The sequence below is a fragment of the Zeugodacus cucurbitae genome, chromosome 6, assembly GCF_028554725.1.
Source record: "Zeugodacus cucurbitae isolate PBARC_wt_2022May chromosome 6, idZeuCucr1.2, whole genome shotgun sequence".
Classification (NCBI taxonomy): domain Eukaryota; kingdom Metazoa; phylum Arthropoda; class Insecta; order Diptera; family Tephritidae; genus Zeugodacus; species Zeugodacus cucurbitae.
In genome coordinates, this window is record NC_071671.1 from 430996 (window position 1) to 448402 (window position 17407).

At 31.1% G+C, this 17407-nt stretch overlaps 3 protein-coding genes and 1 long non-coding RNA gene across 5 annotated transcripts; 2 read left to right on the top strand and 2 right to left on the bottom strand.

Annotated features, from left to right (window-relative positions):
* Window positions 1–73: 73 nt before the first annotated feature.
* On the top strand, window positions 74–3155 carry LOC128922763 (uncharacterized). Of its 2 annotated transcripts, XR_008471945.1 has the most exons (3): window positions 252–637; window positions 906–1753; window positions 2769–3155. It is a non-coding gene; the product is annotated as an uncharacterized LOC128922763 (long non-coding RNA). The 2 variants fall into 2 exon arrangements; XR_008471944.1 differs by lacking the exon at window positions 2769–3155 and having other exon boundaries at window positions 74–637; window positions 906–1387.
* Window positions 3156–4014: 859 nt separating this feature from the next.
* LOC105213432 (coiled-coil domain-containing protein 25) lies at window positions 4015–5560 on the bottom strand. Its single transcript, XM_011186263.3, has 3 exons — window positions 5379–5560; window positions 4720–4811; window positions 4015–4499 (listed from the first exon to the last, which is right to left on the bottom strand). Exons 1-3 carry the CDS (start codon window positions 5449–5451, stop codon window positions 4038–4040), a joined length of 627 nt encoding a protein of 208 aa, XP_011184565.1. The 5' UTR covers window positions 5452–5560; the 3' UTR covers window positions 4015–4037.
* A 361-nt stretch (window positions 5561–5921) lies between these two features.
* LOC105213431 (catenin delta-2) lies at window positions 5922–10487 on the top strand. Its single transcript, XM_011186261.3, has 5 exons — window positions 5922–6326; window positions 7223–8094; window positions 8405–8961; window positions 9133–10049; window positions 10107–10487. The coding sequence occupies exons 2-5, from the start codon at window positions 7271–7273 to the stop codon at window positions 10221–10223; spliced, it is 2415 nt and encodes an 804-aa protein (XP_011184563.1). The 5' UTR covers window positions 5922–6326; window positions 7223–7270; the 3' UTR covers window positions 10224–10487.
* A 399-nt stretch (window positions 10488–10886) lies between these two features.
* On the bottom strand, window positions 10887–17235 carry LOC105213430 (beta-1,4-glucuronyltransferase 1). The gene is made up of 4 exons (XM_011186259.3): window positions 12584–17235; window positions 11371–12519; window positions 11120–11292; window positions 10887–11063 (listed from the first exon to the last, which is right to left on the bottom strand). The coding sequence occupies exons 1-4, from the start codon at window positions 12584–12586 to the stop codon at window positions 11045–11047; spliced, it is 1344 nt and encodes a 447-aa protein (XP_011184561.1). The 5' UTR covers window positions 12587–17235; the 3' UTR covers window positions 10887–11044.
* Between the last annotated feature and the right edge of the window lie 172 nt (window positions 17236–17407).

The following is a 17407-nucleotide window of genomic DNA, read 5'->3' on the forward strand; positions in this document are numbered from 1 at the left end:
GCCGCTGTAGAGCTGCCACTAACATGTGAAATGTAAAATTATTCAAAGTTCTAATAAGTATGACGTTATTTTGCCAGCAGAAGCGTAAAATAGCTTTGATATATCATTTATAATAACAATCGATTATTTAAAACAAATAAATCGACCTATTTTTACATTTTTTGCACGAATAATTTCACTTTAAACTAAATATTTAAATTTTATTGAGATGAAAGATTTTAGTATGGCAACAATGAAATTGCTGTTTGATATGTCGCTGCCGTCTTCAAAATATTCAAGACGCTGACTTCAAAGACGTGTCAGCTCCTGTTGCGGCAATTCTTAGTTTATAAGCAAGAATATCATTCTTGGCAGGGATAAATCTCTATTCTTGGTTTATAAGGTATAGCCGACATTTGTAATCAGCCGTCGCTACGTGGTGTCGTGTCGTCGTCTTTGTGTTCAGCACTTGACTTCGATTCGTATTTCATCTGGCGACCTATTTGACAAAGGTCCATGCTATTTGATTGGGTTGCGCTGCAGATAGACACACTGTAAAAGTATGATCACTATAGTATATGTAAAATTATACGAAATGTCCAAATAGTGTAGATAAAAAATTATAAAGGATTCTTTTGAAACTTTATATGAAAGAAATGTAAGTAATTTATGACGTCGTGGAAGAAAAATTTATATTTTTTTTAATTCGAGCCTAAACGATGCAATAAACTTCCAAAGAGGCTTCAGATATACATACACATATGTATGTAAAGTTTAAATATATATAACGATTACAAACGAAACAAGCTGTAATAATTTTTCTATATATCATTCAAATTCTGTACTCAGCCATCATCCGTAATTTTTTGCTTTTTTTATTAAAAATAAGTTAATTAAATAATGATTCTTAAAATATTCCATTTTAGAGTGACAGCACCAGTCAAAATAAACAACACAAATTAGACGTTCCATCATAAACAAAATGAGTTGAACAACTTCAAGACTACGTTTGTTGGAACAATGCATGCATTATGTATGATTACCGTATGTGCGGTAAAAATATTAGAACAATTATGAACCTTAACTCTCAAATATGTCAGCAGTGAGTTTTAAAATACTCGGACAACTATACTTAAAACCAACCCACCGTAATATCATATACTATATATTACATACTTCACCTTTTTCACAAATTAATTACAAATTTTCAATGGACTTTTAATAAACTTTTATTGAAGTTACGTTTTATGCTGCATTACCACAAATAATTGATAATAATAAATTTACAACTTCAACTTTGTGCGCCTCCAGTGGCGTCTCTTCGCATTGTATCTGTAAAAAATAATATAAACATTTTAATTTTAATACATTTTCACAAGCGTTGGATAGTGTGCAAAAAAATTTCCAACTTTAATGCATTTTTACCTAATAGTATTTCCAGTACGTAAACGTATCCATTGAGGAACCGAACGGTTCTGCTTTAGCTTTTTAGCAAGCTTTTGTTTAATCCTGAAAGATTTATGCGCCGCCTGAAACAATAGAGAATTAGTAACTCAAGTATATATATCTATCCTATAAATATGAATTGATGTATAAAATTTAAGCGGATTGATCACTAACCATTCTGTGCACTTTGCCTCACAAGTAAGAAAAGAAAGAAAACACTTTTTGACAGTTAGTACATAGTTATTATAACATGTTTTTATCGATAATTTAGTGTTGCCACATTGATTTTATGTCATGATGAATATCTGGCTTGCTGTAGTTGTTTGTCGTAAGTTTTTTTAATCAAATACAACTTGTATAATTTTCGACAACCGGGCAGAGAAGTAACCAATCGATTAGAGCTAATAAAAGATGTATTTGATTGGTCACTTCTCTGCTCTCTTGTCAAAAATTTTACATGTGAAAGCAACCACAAAGTTAACAGTTGAATTCGTGCAAGAGAGTATGCGGATACCTCATTAAAAATTATATCGCCGCTTGCTGAGTGCTACCAAGTTTTGTTTTACTTTGAATAATTCACGACAGTAAAAATGGCTCGATTAAATCTTTCTCAAAAAGGACAATACAAATATATTTTTAACTTGATATATATTATAACTGATTAAATAAATGGTAAGACATGGAAATGTAGTTGTACAAAACATTTTTTTTCGCAAATTTAAGTTTTTTTTTACCAAAGAAAATGGTTCAACACTATTGCGTATTATTAAGAAGACATTATAGCACAGGGTTGCACCACAAGTGCTGCCTGTTTGTTTGAATTACTGGATAGTGCGTTCTATTGACTTCTCTATAACGCTTAGCCCATCGATGACAGCTATTGTTATATACATTTATTATTGTACCTATTTCTTCAAGTTTATAGTTAACATACAATTATAAAACATACTGTTTTTAAAATGCCCGGTTAGCACTATCGGTTGTTTGAAGTTTGATAAAGTTTATCAAAGTATATCATATTGTTTATCAAGTTAGATACGGAACAAAAAAGTTGTTGCTGTGAAATGATTGTTAATTAAAAACAAAAGATGAATACCTCATATAAAATTCTATCGCATAAACTATCCAGGTGTTCAAACAAAAGGGCAGCATTTGTGGTGCAATCTCGAGCTAGCATGTCCACTTACGCATGCGCAGTGGTGATGAACTACTTTCTTTAATGGAGAAATACTTTTATCTGTACAATATAAAATTGTTAATCCACTAGTTTAGATCACCATCCATACCTTACGTTTAATTTAAAATTATTTGGATTATCGTTTTTGACAATTTTTTTCTTTCAGGCATTTTACCATTGGGAATGGTCTAAGTTCTGTCAAACAAAACATTGACGTAACCGGCGATAGCAATTTAATGAGGAATGGGCGCAATCTCTCTTGAACGAATTCAACTGGACATCTATGTTTTTGGTTTTAAACGTAAAATTTTTAACATGAAAACAACGCCCAAAGCCAGCGAGCAGTGAAATTGCAAATCGAAGGCAGTATATATAAGATTAGCAGGCATCGATTGACTAAACGTTATAGAGAAGCCAATAGAACGCACTATCCCGTAATTCAAACAGACAGGCAGCACTTATAGTGCAAGCCTGCGATAATATGTCCTCTTATTCATGCGCAATAGTGCAGCATTTTATTAGGTGGAGAAAACAGAAAAATATTTTTTATCCCTTTGTTTCGTGCTGCGGCTTTGCCTTACGTTTTATTTAATAAATTAAAATGTATTTCAAAGAAACAACAAAAAATAGTCTTTTTACCATTGTGAATAGTCTACATTTGCAAAATTCTAAAAAAATTTAGCAGCATTCTGCAAGACCGTTTTCACACAGGCAATTTTTGTTGCGGCCAAGGGAAGCGAGAGAGAGAGAAATTCTACTCTCTATTTTATTTATTTATTTTATTTTATTTTATTTATTTATTTTATTTTTTAATTTTATTTTATTTAATTTAATTTATTTATTTTAATTTATTTTATTTATTTATTTATTTTATTTTACTTTATTTTATTTATTTATTTTATTTTTTTAATTTAATTTTATTTAATTTAATTTAATTTAATTTATTTATTTTAATTTAATTTAATTTAATTTTTTTATTTAATTAATTTATTTTATTTTATATTATTTTATTTAATTATTTTATTTTAGTTTTTTTTTTTATTTTATTTTATTTTATTTTATATTATTTTATTTTATTTTATTTTATTTTTTCCGCTTCGTTTTACTTCACATATCTATGCCCTCTCAGCTTGAAATCTTCCCTGCAAATGAGCTCATGCTTGTCAAACATGAGTGGAGACGATCAAATTATCGGCCGTCAAATAGAAATATCAAAAATTTTTGATTTTCATCAAACAGAGCCGACAACAGGTCGGTATAGCGTACGTGTAGCCGACGAGAGCCGACGACACCAACACACTTAAAGTGTTTGACGCAATTATTTGATCGTCTCCAAGGCACTTAAGTAGACAAATTAGGATAGTGTGCTTAGTGTATTAATTGGATTCCATTGGGTTTGAAACACATTGATATTATATGGTTTGCAATTTTATTGTTACATAAAATCATCAGAGTCATTTCCATCATCATAATTACTAGACATACACTCAGGCTTAAATAATTTATCATAACTTCGTGTTTCTGCTTCCGTCTTACGACGCATTATTTCTTCTTCTTCCTTTTCTCGCTGAGCTTTTAAAATATGTTTCTTCTCCCTTCTCTCTTCGGAATCGCGTTCTTCTCTTTGACGACGCAAATCTGGATGGTCTTCGGTTTTTGTTTTATTCAGTCGGTTCACAATTTCATTTGCCCTTTTTTCAACACGGATTTTTTTCACGCTTTTTTCACAGAAATATCCTATTTGGCCAACTTCCATATCAGCCGTTTTCTTGAGGTTGGACCATAATGTATAAACCACATCTACATTGTTTATCTTGTTTCCTTGAATGCTGTTATACTTTACTAATTGAGCAGCATCATTGATAAGGGATTGTGGAATATTATCTATAGTTTGACCCTAAAAAATTTTGTTGGTTAGATTTGTACTACCATGAACAGTTTAATACTATATATTAAGATGTTATACTTTGAAAATATTTCTATGATATTTGATCTTTGTTTTGTATTGTCAACTGATCATTGATTTCAATTTAATTCATAATTTAATTATGAAATTTATTAGTAAAATGTGTACCTAATTTAAAAAATATAAACAGTATTAAAAGAAGGGAAATTACCTCTTGGAGTCTTAAGTATACATGAGCGGAAGAGTAGTTGTGAACATGAAACCAAACATCTTCTGGCCATCCCCAACGTATAAGGTCTTCATCTGCAAGAGAAGTGTATAGTAATAATAGTCTTACGTTGGTATCATAAATTTCACATTAATTTTCTGAATATATGATAATCCTCAACCACCTCGCAGTCAAATTTCCTCCATACGAACTTCTGAAGACAAAGCCATATTTTCAATAACACATACATATGTATGAATAAATAAACTGATTGATAAGTGAAAACGGACCGTATTTTCATCTGCCGATTAAGTTCTAATTATTGTTTATCTTTCTGATGTTGATTAAAAAAATAGTCAATGTTGAACCGTATATTTAATAGCGTAAACGACTTCTGAAATCAACATCACCAACACTCAACACAAATTGTTTAATAAGGTAAATGGAGGAAACAGAGGAAGAAAATTTTTTTTTTTTAAAGCTTTGTTTGATAGCAGAAACATATTACTATAACCATTGACATATTTTCATCCTTAGCAAGGAAAAAATATATGTACTTTTGAAATAGTTATTGTTTCACATAATGCATGTACTAATGTATGTTTGTGCACAAAATTAGTAAAAAAAGTATACGTTAACATTACATTGTTCATATTCATTACTTTCATACTTATCCTTTCCCATGTAAATTAACGCTGGGGGCGATACAACATTGCTTTGAAAATAGAAAACCATGCTTATTCATTTGCCGTCGAACATCACGACTTCCCTAATTTATACTACGGAACTTTTAATTCATATTTCCACACTTTTATAATTAATGTTTTGTGTGATCCATATTTAGAATATAGTTGAAATTTAGAAACACAGATTGAATCAAATTACCAGTAAATTGTATGGTATTTTAAGACGAAGTGTATGGAATGTTTTTCCTAAGTTATGGCATTCAATGTATCTTAGATAGAAACTTAAAAAAATAACTTGACTGAATATAGAGTTAACTAAATTTGTGTGAAATAAATTAAAAAATATATTATCAAACTTCAGTTTATTTTATACACATTTGATTTACTATAATGCCAAAATATTATATACTTTCAAATGAGAATTGAAATTGCACTCTCTATTTCAAGCCACATTTTTTATGTTGTAGGTACCCTGTATATTCTAAAACCACAATAGAGTCTATAAAATAGCTTATTATTAATTTGGATATATTTTTCAGTGGAATAAATCAAAATCGGTTCTAACACAGAATATTTTTTTGGTCAATTAAAGTACTTAAGTCTGATTTCTCTTTGTATGTCTTTTTCCTAAAAAATTGCTTTATAATAACTTTGAGCAGATAATAGTTATTTAAAAAAATAATTTAATTTGTAAATAGTAATCAGAGAAGTTTACAAATTAATTTTCATTAAAATAAGCCATAATTATTCAAGATGAAATAAAGTTTAATCGAACTCGAAAATACACAAGAGTGGTATTAGTCTGTCTAATATATCACAATAATACTTTGTTAAAAAGTGAAAAATCAATAATCTTACGCAAAAACGGGCTGGATACTTTACCACACCCGTAAAACAAAAGACACCCACAACATGACGTGATTGGTAAGCGTAATATTAATATTTATAAAGTATTTGTTAGTTTAATATATTGGATTAAAAATTTAACATTTCATGGGCATACAGATTGAAAGAAATGTTTGTTTAAAAGTTATTGTATTCATTATTAAAAAATAATAATAAAAATCCTTTACTTTAGATCCAAGAAATTGAAAGTACATATACTTAAAACTAATTTCATTAGACATGAATTGAACCTATTATTTTTTTATATCGACTATCATATAAACTTTTTCTTACCTCTCTTTTGCGTTTGTTAGTTTTAATTTACTGGCGTCACCTAAAAATAATATTGCCAAAACTAACGTTATCAAACTTATTGTAATAAACCGTTACAGAGAGAATATCAGTTTTAACATAAATTATGCTTTGAGATGTAATTTTTAAAATTAAATAATTAAAATAACGGTTATATATCTTATATGCTAAATTATCTTCTAATATGCATTTTTATTTGAAACTTGTTCCGGGTGGCGGAACCCAATTTTTGTGTAAGATATAATGAAATTATTGTTTTTAAATATTATTATATTCTTTAAGAAATACAGAATTTTAGTATTGGGATCGATTCATTTATAACGACAAAAAGTAATTCAGATAATCTTAATGACAGCTAAATGCGAAATTGCTCCATATACATATCCACTGGTAAGAAATGTCGAAGTTACAATCAGTAGATTCCCCATTAAAAAGGAGGTAAATGTATTCGTATTATTACGGCCATTTTTATAACAAGCGTGGTCGATAATACTCTTCAATTTAAAAATATTATTTTCCTTACACCGTTTCAGACTTTAAACAATTACAATTACATGAACATCAAATCAATAAATACATATTTATTTTACATTACTTACGTTTATTTTATTACTCACTTACAGATTAAATTTGCTTTGTTGTCCTGATAAAAAGTAAAACAAAAACAAAAAATGGATGGTCCGACGTTTAATGAAGCTGAATTGAATTGCCAGTATACAGCTCTGCAAGATTATGAGCAATATCAACAAAGATTCCCCAACTCTTCAATTTACGTTACCAAGTCTCCTGAGTTGGCGGTTTCACGGGCCGCTGGCCAATGTTCATACGGATCGGATCACAATACGGGAAGTTTAATCGGACCACAAGTTCAACTTGCCACTTCCCAAGAACAAAATGAGTCTGTAATTCAAGAACGTTCTTCAGTATCGACTGTAAGATACATGCAAGCAGCGCAATATGACGAATTACCTGATTACGGTATTAATGCTTGCCCTGTTGAATCGCACTATATTGAGAACCCCACCATTGCATATGGATATGTATCAGAAGTTAATTTTGATTATCCAATTGAAGCCAGCAACACCAACTCATACTCACCAAGACCATTGTTATTTGATAGCAACCTAAATGGATCGGAAACTGCTATTCCTCCGGATGCAACAAGAGCATACGAGGGTCATGCTGATTATCAGAGCAAAATGGCACAACTTACACTTACACCAATGGATTCGGTTTCACACATAAGAGATCCAAAACATATGCTAATGGAAGGTTCTGGAAGTGACATATGTTCTACAATGAGATGGCGTGATCCCAATCTTTCAGAAGTTATAAGCTTTCTAAATAATCCAAATAATGAGATAAAGGCAAATGCAGCTGCATATTTACAACACTTATGCTATATGGATGATCCAAATAAACAGCGAACTCGAACACTAGGCGGGATACCACCTCTTGTGCGTCTTCTATCGTACGATGTACCAGAGATTCACAAGTAAGTTAAGAAAAACAAAGACCGTCAAAACCCCTTTCATAATTATCTAAAAGAAAAAAATGATATTTATATATACACGTATTTTGAAATCATAGTTAGAAAAACTTTCTAATTGTAATCTTTTACGAATTGCGTGACCATTTTATTCCAAGCTTTCTTGTTAAAAACTTCATGATATGAAAAGATATCATTTCTCTATAAACTGAGACCTAAATACATACTTCTAGAATTGAAACTGTTTAAGAATGAAAATTTTAATTTTCATAAAACTTAAATCCAAAGATCTAATTATAACACATTTTATTTTAAGGAACGCTTGTGGTGCGCTACGAAATTTATCCTACGGCAGACAAAATGATGAAAATAAACGAGCCATTAAAAATGCCGGGGGTATAACTGCGCTGGTAAGTTTGCTATGCAGAACTCAAGAATCGGAGGTAAAGGAATTGGTCACTGGAGTTTTATGGAATATGTCTTCTTGTGAAGACATAAAACGCTCAATTATTGACGAAGGCTTAAATGCAATTGTTAGTAATATAATTATTCCCCACTCTGGCTGGGATGCGGTTTGTGCGGGAGAAACATGCTACTCTACAGTCTTTCGAAATGCATCGGGAGTTCTACGTAATGTCAGCTCGGCTGGAGAGTTTGCCAGAACGAGTCTTAGAAACTCTGAACATTTAGTGGAATGTCTAATATATGTTGTGAAAATGGCTATAGAAAAAAATAATATTGGAAATAAAACAGTAGAAAATTGCGTATGTATTTTGCGCAATTTGTCTTATCGTTGTCAAGAAGTTGAGGATCCTAATTACGATAAACAGCCAATGCCAATACAGAGCCGACCTCCATCGAACTCATATAAAGGTAAAGGTTACATGTTCAGAATAAGACTAATTTTTCGGTACCATTTTACCACCAGGTTTAGTGGTATATATTATTATATTATACATATCCCAAAATACTCACTTCCTTAAAAAAAAAAAAACAAATACGATATATGTACATAGACAAGTATTTATATATTATTATTTCAAGGAGAAAATCTTGGCTGTTTTGGGACAAGTAAAAAGAAAAAGGAAGCTGCTCAGAGCGATCATCAGATGGAAAATAGTTATACACCCAGTACTTCAAAAAATTCAGTACCCAATAGTTTGTCACACAAACGATATGAGCTTTTATGGCAACCTGAGGTTGTGCAGTACTATTTAGCTTTATTGCAAAGTTGCTCTAATCCGGAAACTTTAGAAGCGGCTGCAGGAGCTATTCAGAATCTTTCTGCATGTTATTGGCAGCCAAGTATTGATATTCGAGCAACGGTTCGCAAAGAGAAAGGTTTACCTATATTGGTAGAACTTCTTCGTATGGAAGTTGATCGTGTAGTTTGCGCCGTGGCAACAGCTTTACGAAATCTTGCCATAGACCAACGGAATAAAGAGCTTATCGGAAAATATGCTATGCGAGATTTAGTTCAAAAACTCCCAACTGGAAATCCACAGCACGATCAGAATACCTCCGACGACACCATTACTGCCGTGTTAGCCACAGTTAACGAGGTAATAAAGAAAAATCCAGAGTTTTCTCGGTCTTTGCTGGACGCCGGTGGAGTTGATCGTTTGCTAAGCATTACGAAGCAACGTCAAAAATATACATCATGCGTATTAAAGTTCGCCGGTCAAGTTCTATTCACAATGTGGCAACATCATGAGCTACGTGATGTTTATAAAAAAAATGGCTGGAAAGAACAAGATTTTGTTTCAAAGTCATTTACAGCCCATAACATTTCGCCAAACTCACCCAATAATGTAAACAACACTCTTAATAGACCTATGGCATCTCAAGGTCGTACAAGATATGAAGATCGGACGATACAAAGGACTCAAAATAATGCAACTCGTAATACTGCGGGAAATGATTTTACAGGCTGCAATGAGTCACCACTGCTTTGTCAAATGGTGAGTTTAAAACAAATGTGCAATATTAATATTTAATTGGAATGTTTGCCATTTCAGACCGACGACTCATCAAGCAATGGTGTAGGTAATGACTCTTATCAACGGAGAAATCAAAACCCTCAAACAGCTATGTATATACCAATAATGGAAGTTGGACGAAATCATTCCAATTGAAAAAATTATATCTTTTAAATACTTTTCATATTTCATAAATATAATAAAATGCACTTACAAATATGTTTCAATAGATACTATATCGATACCTCAGGGTGCATTTGCTTTAAGTTAAATTTATTTATTTGCCCAAGTATTGCAGAGGATTTTTGGAATTATTTGATGTATATGTACATGCATGCAACTTGTGTGTACAATGTTCGGAGGAGCTCAAATATTATAATATACGAGTATCAAATAAATTAAAAAAATACGCCTACTTAACACATTTGTGCACTGAAATATCGATATTCTATAAATGTATACTAAAGCTAGTTTACAACATAAAAAGGGGTATATAAATACGTGAAATTTACATTCCGAAAAGCGTTTAATACGTAAATACCATAATAAAATTTCTTGGTAGTAACTATCGCTTTTCATTTTGTAACGAAGGACGCGTGACGTAACGAATGAGGTGAGAATATTCTTGGTTTGTCTTTTAAAATGACTAGTGCAAACTTTTTTATTGCACTTTGTATATATTTTACATTAATTGGTGATGTATGAGATTCATTAACTCGAAGGCAAGGTTATCACTTCTGCAGCATACCCCAAAACGATTTGTATAACATCTCCAACCACTTCAAAATGTATACTTATGCGCTTTACTATACATATACTTTTTTTTTAATACATACTCGATTGTTCTTGTTCTGGCTGTACTATATTAAGGTTTTATTGAAATCCATATTGATAATAATTTTTATTTGTACTTTATTTAAATAAGGATTTAAATTATATCTATGTCCAGTTTACTTCTTCGAGTTTGAATGTTTCAGTTATTTTCTGGTTGTCTTCCTGCAAATTAAAATAATTTATGATTTCATATTAATTTAAAAAGGAATTTTAAATACTTTTTATATCGCGCGAGAATTTCATGCTTAAACATCTCAAAACGCTTCCGATTTAAATTATTTTGCTGTTCTCGCCAAACCGGTCTCGCTTTTTTTTGTTGTAATCCCCAATGGCAAGTAAAAACAGGGGATAACACAAAAAATGTGTATCCAGAAATAAACATTTCATAAACCTACAAGAAAATAATAAAAACCGGGAATCAGTAATATTAATATTCTAGTATAATATTGTACACGTATAAATGCATCACCTGTGAATTTCGGGTAAAGCCATAGCCTATAAACCTTTCATCATGTGCAGGGACGTCGTCGAAAGCAACGTAAAAAGGTTCATATAAGAACTCAAAATTAGTTACGACATGGCTTATATGAGCCCGGTCATCTTCATTTGAGGAATTGCTAAGCCAAATGGAAAAGTTTGTGGCATATTGGTTGTATATAAAAACTTTTTCGTGAAATGGGCGTGCTAGACCTTTTCTATATAAACGCATGAGCTCCGGCTTGGAAGCAGGGAATTTAGCTCTATTATCTATTTCAAAAGTTGGTATAACATATGCACAGCGATAGCTGCATTTTACTGATGGCAGAAATTTGTTTAGTAATGATACCATATTTGCACTTGGTATTATATCAATATCTGTTAGAAATACATATTTATTTTGGCATCCTTTTCGCGCTAAATTACGTAAGTGGTTTTGAGGATATTCATTTTTTAAACGCCAACGTATTGTGTCAGGATTGCGTATTTTTAGTAAATGACGAAGAGTTTGTTCAGGATATTGACAATCAAAGCTGTTGACGAGATTAGGGATATGTCCTTGAACTGGTTTCTTATTGCTTGGAACAGCAATATGAAAAGTAACGTTATCACGTATAAATGAGAAACAGAGTCTCATATATGTCACAAAGTGTTGTAAAATGAAGAACTCCTCATTTCCTGCAACGTAGACGGCAGTTGAAATTGGACCGTTCCATTGATGTGCAACTTGTGTCAATGAATACAACCGTTCCACAGAGCTTTGGGTAGCTAAACACACAATGTTTTCGTATGAGGATTTGATAAATTTATCGCCAATCAATGCAAAATCATACATCTTATAATGGCGATGATTGTCCCACCTACCGGTCTCGAAATTTATATTGTCAAAAGCAAGCCTAAAATTATGCTTCGAGTTTTTTTCTACCAATGTTTGATTGATTCTTTGATTGAGCGGTGGAATTGTAGCATTATTGATTCTATCCATTGCAACCAATTTCTTTGTAATTCTGTTATATGACTTATTGATTCGTTGCGAATTTATTTCCGTCTCCAGCAAACAAAAAGTCCACAAAAGATTAATTGCAGTTAAAAATATTGTTAATACGAATAAAACCCAGCGTCTAAATCGGATAAATTGCCTCTGAAATAATATACATGTAATCAATATCTTAATTATTTTAAATGCATATATAAATTTAAATCACCATTCTTGTAGATTTCCACAGTAAACATTTATTTATTTGTTATTCCTAGGAATGGGAATTTTATAGGTCTGATATTTTCAGTGTAGTAATCGATTACAATAAGACATCACCATCGTCATTGTATCGAGGTGCGGTTTACTACTCCACTAACGCTATACATATCGCTTATTTACGTGAATAGTGTCATAACTCAAAAAACACAATTTTTGAGTTGAGTATGCAGAAATGTGCGCAATTTCATCGTCCATATTGCATAAAAATTTCATTCTGATGCGTAGAAAGTTTACCCGTGAAATAAGAATGTGACGTTATTCAACTTGTTATATTGCATTATTTTTTAACTACAACAACGACACATTTCAGTTGTGCAAGAACTAGTCATGTTTTTTTTTTTTTTTTAAAGAACGACATATTTTGTGCTACAACACATATTGTCATAGGGTGAAGTTGGTTTTCTTTTCAGAAAGAGCGACATATTTGGTGTTACAACGATATTGGTGAAAAGGTATAATACAGTTGTTTTCCGAAATATGTAACGAACACTTTAATTGTCAGGCCTGTTCGTTACATCGAATTTTTCGTTAATTCGAGTACTCACTTAGTGGTATGTTTTTCGATATAAATTAGTTAAATATCCGTAAATTGCAGTTTAATACATTTTTTATTAATTATTTGTTAAAAAATGAAAAACCATAACGAAACATTCAAATCCAATATGACACTTATACTTCTATTTGGTGCTGATCAATAATTTTAAGCTTTTTTATAAAATTCAACATTTTTTCAATTTGCACATTTCTTTGGAACCTTTTCAAGTTTTATTTTTAATTCTGGTTCGATGTTATTTGATTTTTTCTCTTTCTTCATATGTCTTCTTCATGTTGTTCGTTAAGTCGAGTACTTACAAATCACCTATGTTCGTTATTTAAGGTACTCAATGTAACAAATTTGCTTGTTCGTTATAAGTGGTTTTCGTTAAAACGAATATTCGTTATTTCGGAAAACTACTGTAATTAAACTTTTCATGTTGCTTTTTTCAAATATATTTTTTTTTATTTTTATTATATTTTTAACAAATAACGACATAATTCAAAAGGGGTTACGTTTATGCCTAAGAAGAATCCTTGGTATAGTCTTTTTAGTCCACTTTTCCTCAGCATTTTATTAAATATTTTACATGCCACTAGTTTATTCAATAAACTTATTACGTTTTTCTAAATTCGCTAAATAAAAGGCAATTGAAAACTGTAAACCGCTCTCCTGCAAAATCGACTTTTTTGAGTTGTGACACTATTCATGCGTACCTCGATTCAATGAGGTCTTATTTTACATACGTAAGTATGTATGTATATTCTTATGCACGTTGACACTTAGATACAGAAAATTTATTAAAGGTAATAAATGTATTCGATATTGAATTATTTTTAGTTCTAGTTTGAAAAATAATTTTAATAATTGCTACATCAATTTCAACGATTAGTATTTATAATGGGAGTGACGGATAATTGTTGTACATGCGGACAGGATGGAAAAAAATATATGACAAATCCAGAGATTTTCTATTATGCGGGAAAAATACATAATGCGCTTTTTCCTAAAATTTTAATTTTTTCATTACATAAGTAAGGCAATGCAATACTTATAAAAATAATTTAAATTAAATTTAAAGAAGTTTTTAATATAAGTATATGCTAATGCTCCTATTTTGTAAAAATTTGTATATTGCTGTGCCGAATGGAATGTAAAATGTCAAAACATAAATTCTTATAATAATGTGTCCTGGTGCCAAAATGGGAAAAATTGCCCAATACTATACCCATTGGCTCCAGTATACATAATTTTTAAACTTCCGATTGGCTTTATAGCTGATTGGGAAAAATGTGTATTATATTTTGTCCCTTTGGTTGAGTATATACCGCAATTGTTACAAAACAAATATGATAGTGAGAATATATCGCTCATTTACATGAATAGTGTCACAACTCAAAAAAGTCGATTTTTCAGGAGAGCATTTTAAAGTATTCAATTGTCTGTCATAAGTTAATTGACGCTTCTAGTGGCGTGTAATATATTAAATACAATGTTCAGCATAAATGGACCAAATAGAGTGTACTAATGCTTTTTCTTGGACATAAATGTGATCCACTTTGAATTATGTCATTATTTGTGAAAAATATAAAATAAATGATTTTAAAACTTCCAACCGTATATATGGATTAATAAGTGAGATATTTTAGCAAAATTAAATTAATGTATAGTCTTGTATATATGTATAATGTATAATGAAATCGGTCTAGGAATTACCCCTGGAAATGGAAATTGGAGAACTTAATATACAGTGGAACTTCCATAACTCGAAGATCTCCATAACTCGAACTCTTGAATTGGCAATAGAAGTCAAATTTCCTAGAGATTTCCTTCCAGGGCATAATACAAAAAATAAAATTTTACTATCGACGCAGAATTTTAAAAGAGTCTCTATATTCGTATGTAGGCGCACAAAAAATATGATATTACACTTATTCATAAATCATGTAACAAAGGAATGGGATACAGACATCAAGACCCAAACAGTAGCAAAGTGCAACCACCAAAATAGAGAATACATGTTTTAACATGTGTACATAAAAATGTTTGCGAAGTAACAGTAGAACTGTAAATAAATCTACATTTTAAAGCTTTTTGAAAAATTTTATTTTTTAATGAACACTTCTATAACTCGAAGTATCTCTAACTCGCAGTTTTCTTAGGATTATGGTGATTCGAGTTAGAGAAGTTCCACTGTATTCAGAAACAGCCGAACTTAGTCCTTCTTTACTTGTTGGATATACAGTACAAAGCCTTAAAAAGCTCTCCCTTTTAGCAAATTGCGAACGCATATAATGCTTGGTTTCACCCGAACTTAGCGTTTTTAAGTTCATTAATTTTCTTAGTTTTATTCAAAAATTAAAAACAAACCAAAAACAAGTAAGGAAAGGCTAAGTTCGGGTGCAACCAAACATTTTATACTCTCGCAATTTATTGATATATTTTTATTAAGATAACACACAATTTGATCTAGGGGAAGTTATGACCCGATTTTAACCGGTTCTGGTACAGAGACGAGACACACTATTAGAAGAAAAATATATCCTCTGAATTAAATTAAGATACCTGAGAGATTAACCGAAATTTTCGGTGAAAAATTACCGTAGGTCACTGAGTTCTTCATATTCGATATCCGGGGCATTGAAAAGTTATAGTCCGATTTCGACAATTTTTTCACAAGTGAAGCCAGAAATAATATGCACTAATTGTGTAAAGTTTTATTCCGTTATCTTCATTGGTTCCTTATGTTTACATTATAAAGTGAAGGAATAAGATGGATTTCAAAATTGAGTTATAAGGAAAGTAGTAGTGGTTGTGAACTACCGTGGTTTTTTGTCCGTGTTATCAGGGTGTCAAGAAAATATTATATACCGAATTTCATTCGAATCGGTCGAGTAGTTTCTGAGATATGGTTTTTGACCCATAAGTGGGCGATGCCACGCCCATTTTCCATTTTGTAAAAAAATCTGAGTACAACTCCCTTCTGCTATTTCTTCTGCAAAATTTAGTGTTTCTGACGTTTTTCGTTAGTTAGTTAACCCACTTTTAGTAATTTTCAACCTAACCTTTGTATGGGAGGTGGGCGTGGTTATTATCCGATTTCAACTATTTGAAATGTAAGAGAACCTACTGCAGAAAGTTTGGTTTATATAGCTTTATTAGTTTACGAGTTAAATACAAATAACCGCTCCTAGTGCGATTCTTTATTCCAAATTTTACTTTTATATCTTCATTTATGGCTTAGTTATGACACTTTATGTGTTTTTGGTTTTCGCCATTTTGTGGGCGTGGCAATGGTCCGATTCTGCCCATTTTCGAACTTGATCTTCTTATGGTGCCAAGTTTCGTCAAAATATCTTAATTTTTACTCAAGTTACAGCTTGCACAGACGGACGGACGGACAGACATCCGGATTTCAAATCTACTGGTCACCCTGATCACTTTGGTATATATGACTCTATAACTAACTATTTTAGTTTTAGGTGTTACAAACAACCGTTATGTGAACAAAACTATAATACTCTCGTAGCAACTTTTGTTGCGAGAGTATAACAAGACTCCTTGGAGTTTAAACAATTTTCATTACTTCAAATACTTGCAGCAGAGCAATTAATCGAATAGTCACAGTAGAACGACGAATAGGATAATTTTCATACGAACGGTTACAAACCGGATATTCGAATAAACGGTTTTCAGGTAATTCGAATCATTTTAAAAGCCCTACTACGGACATCTGAAATTTCGACAAATTGCCTAAATAAGAACATTGTTTACACATAAATATCAAGTAGAGTATCACACACTCAGAAATGTTTGGGGTTCTTCGTTATTTATTTTGTTCTCAAATACGCACAATTTTTCTCACAAAAGGCACTAATATACATAAATACTTGGCGATAACTTTTGCATTATGCGTACAATATACTTATATTGTCATTTATTACAAAAATTCTATATATAGAGTGTATTCGGAAATGATTATGTGTCTATACATAATTTATTAAGTCAAGTCAATCAATAGCTTCTTTGAACCGTTTTCTTACAAGTTATTGATACACGGTAATATTTGAAAGAACAGTCTTCAAAGTTATTGAATGAATTGAACAAATAAATGAGATGTTTAAATATAAACATCTCAATATACATATACACATTTTGTATAATTTATTTAAAAATTAATAAATAAATAATGAACTGAAACTTCGTCCTCGATGTAAACTAATTTGTAGCGCAAGT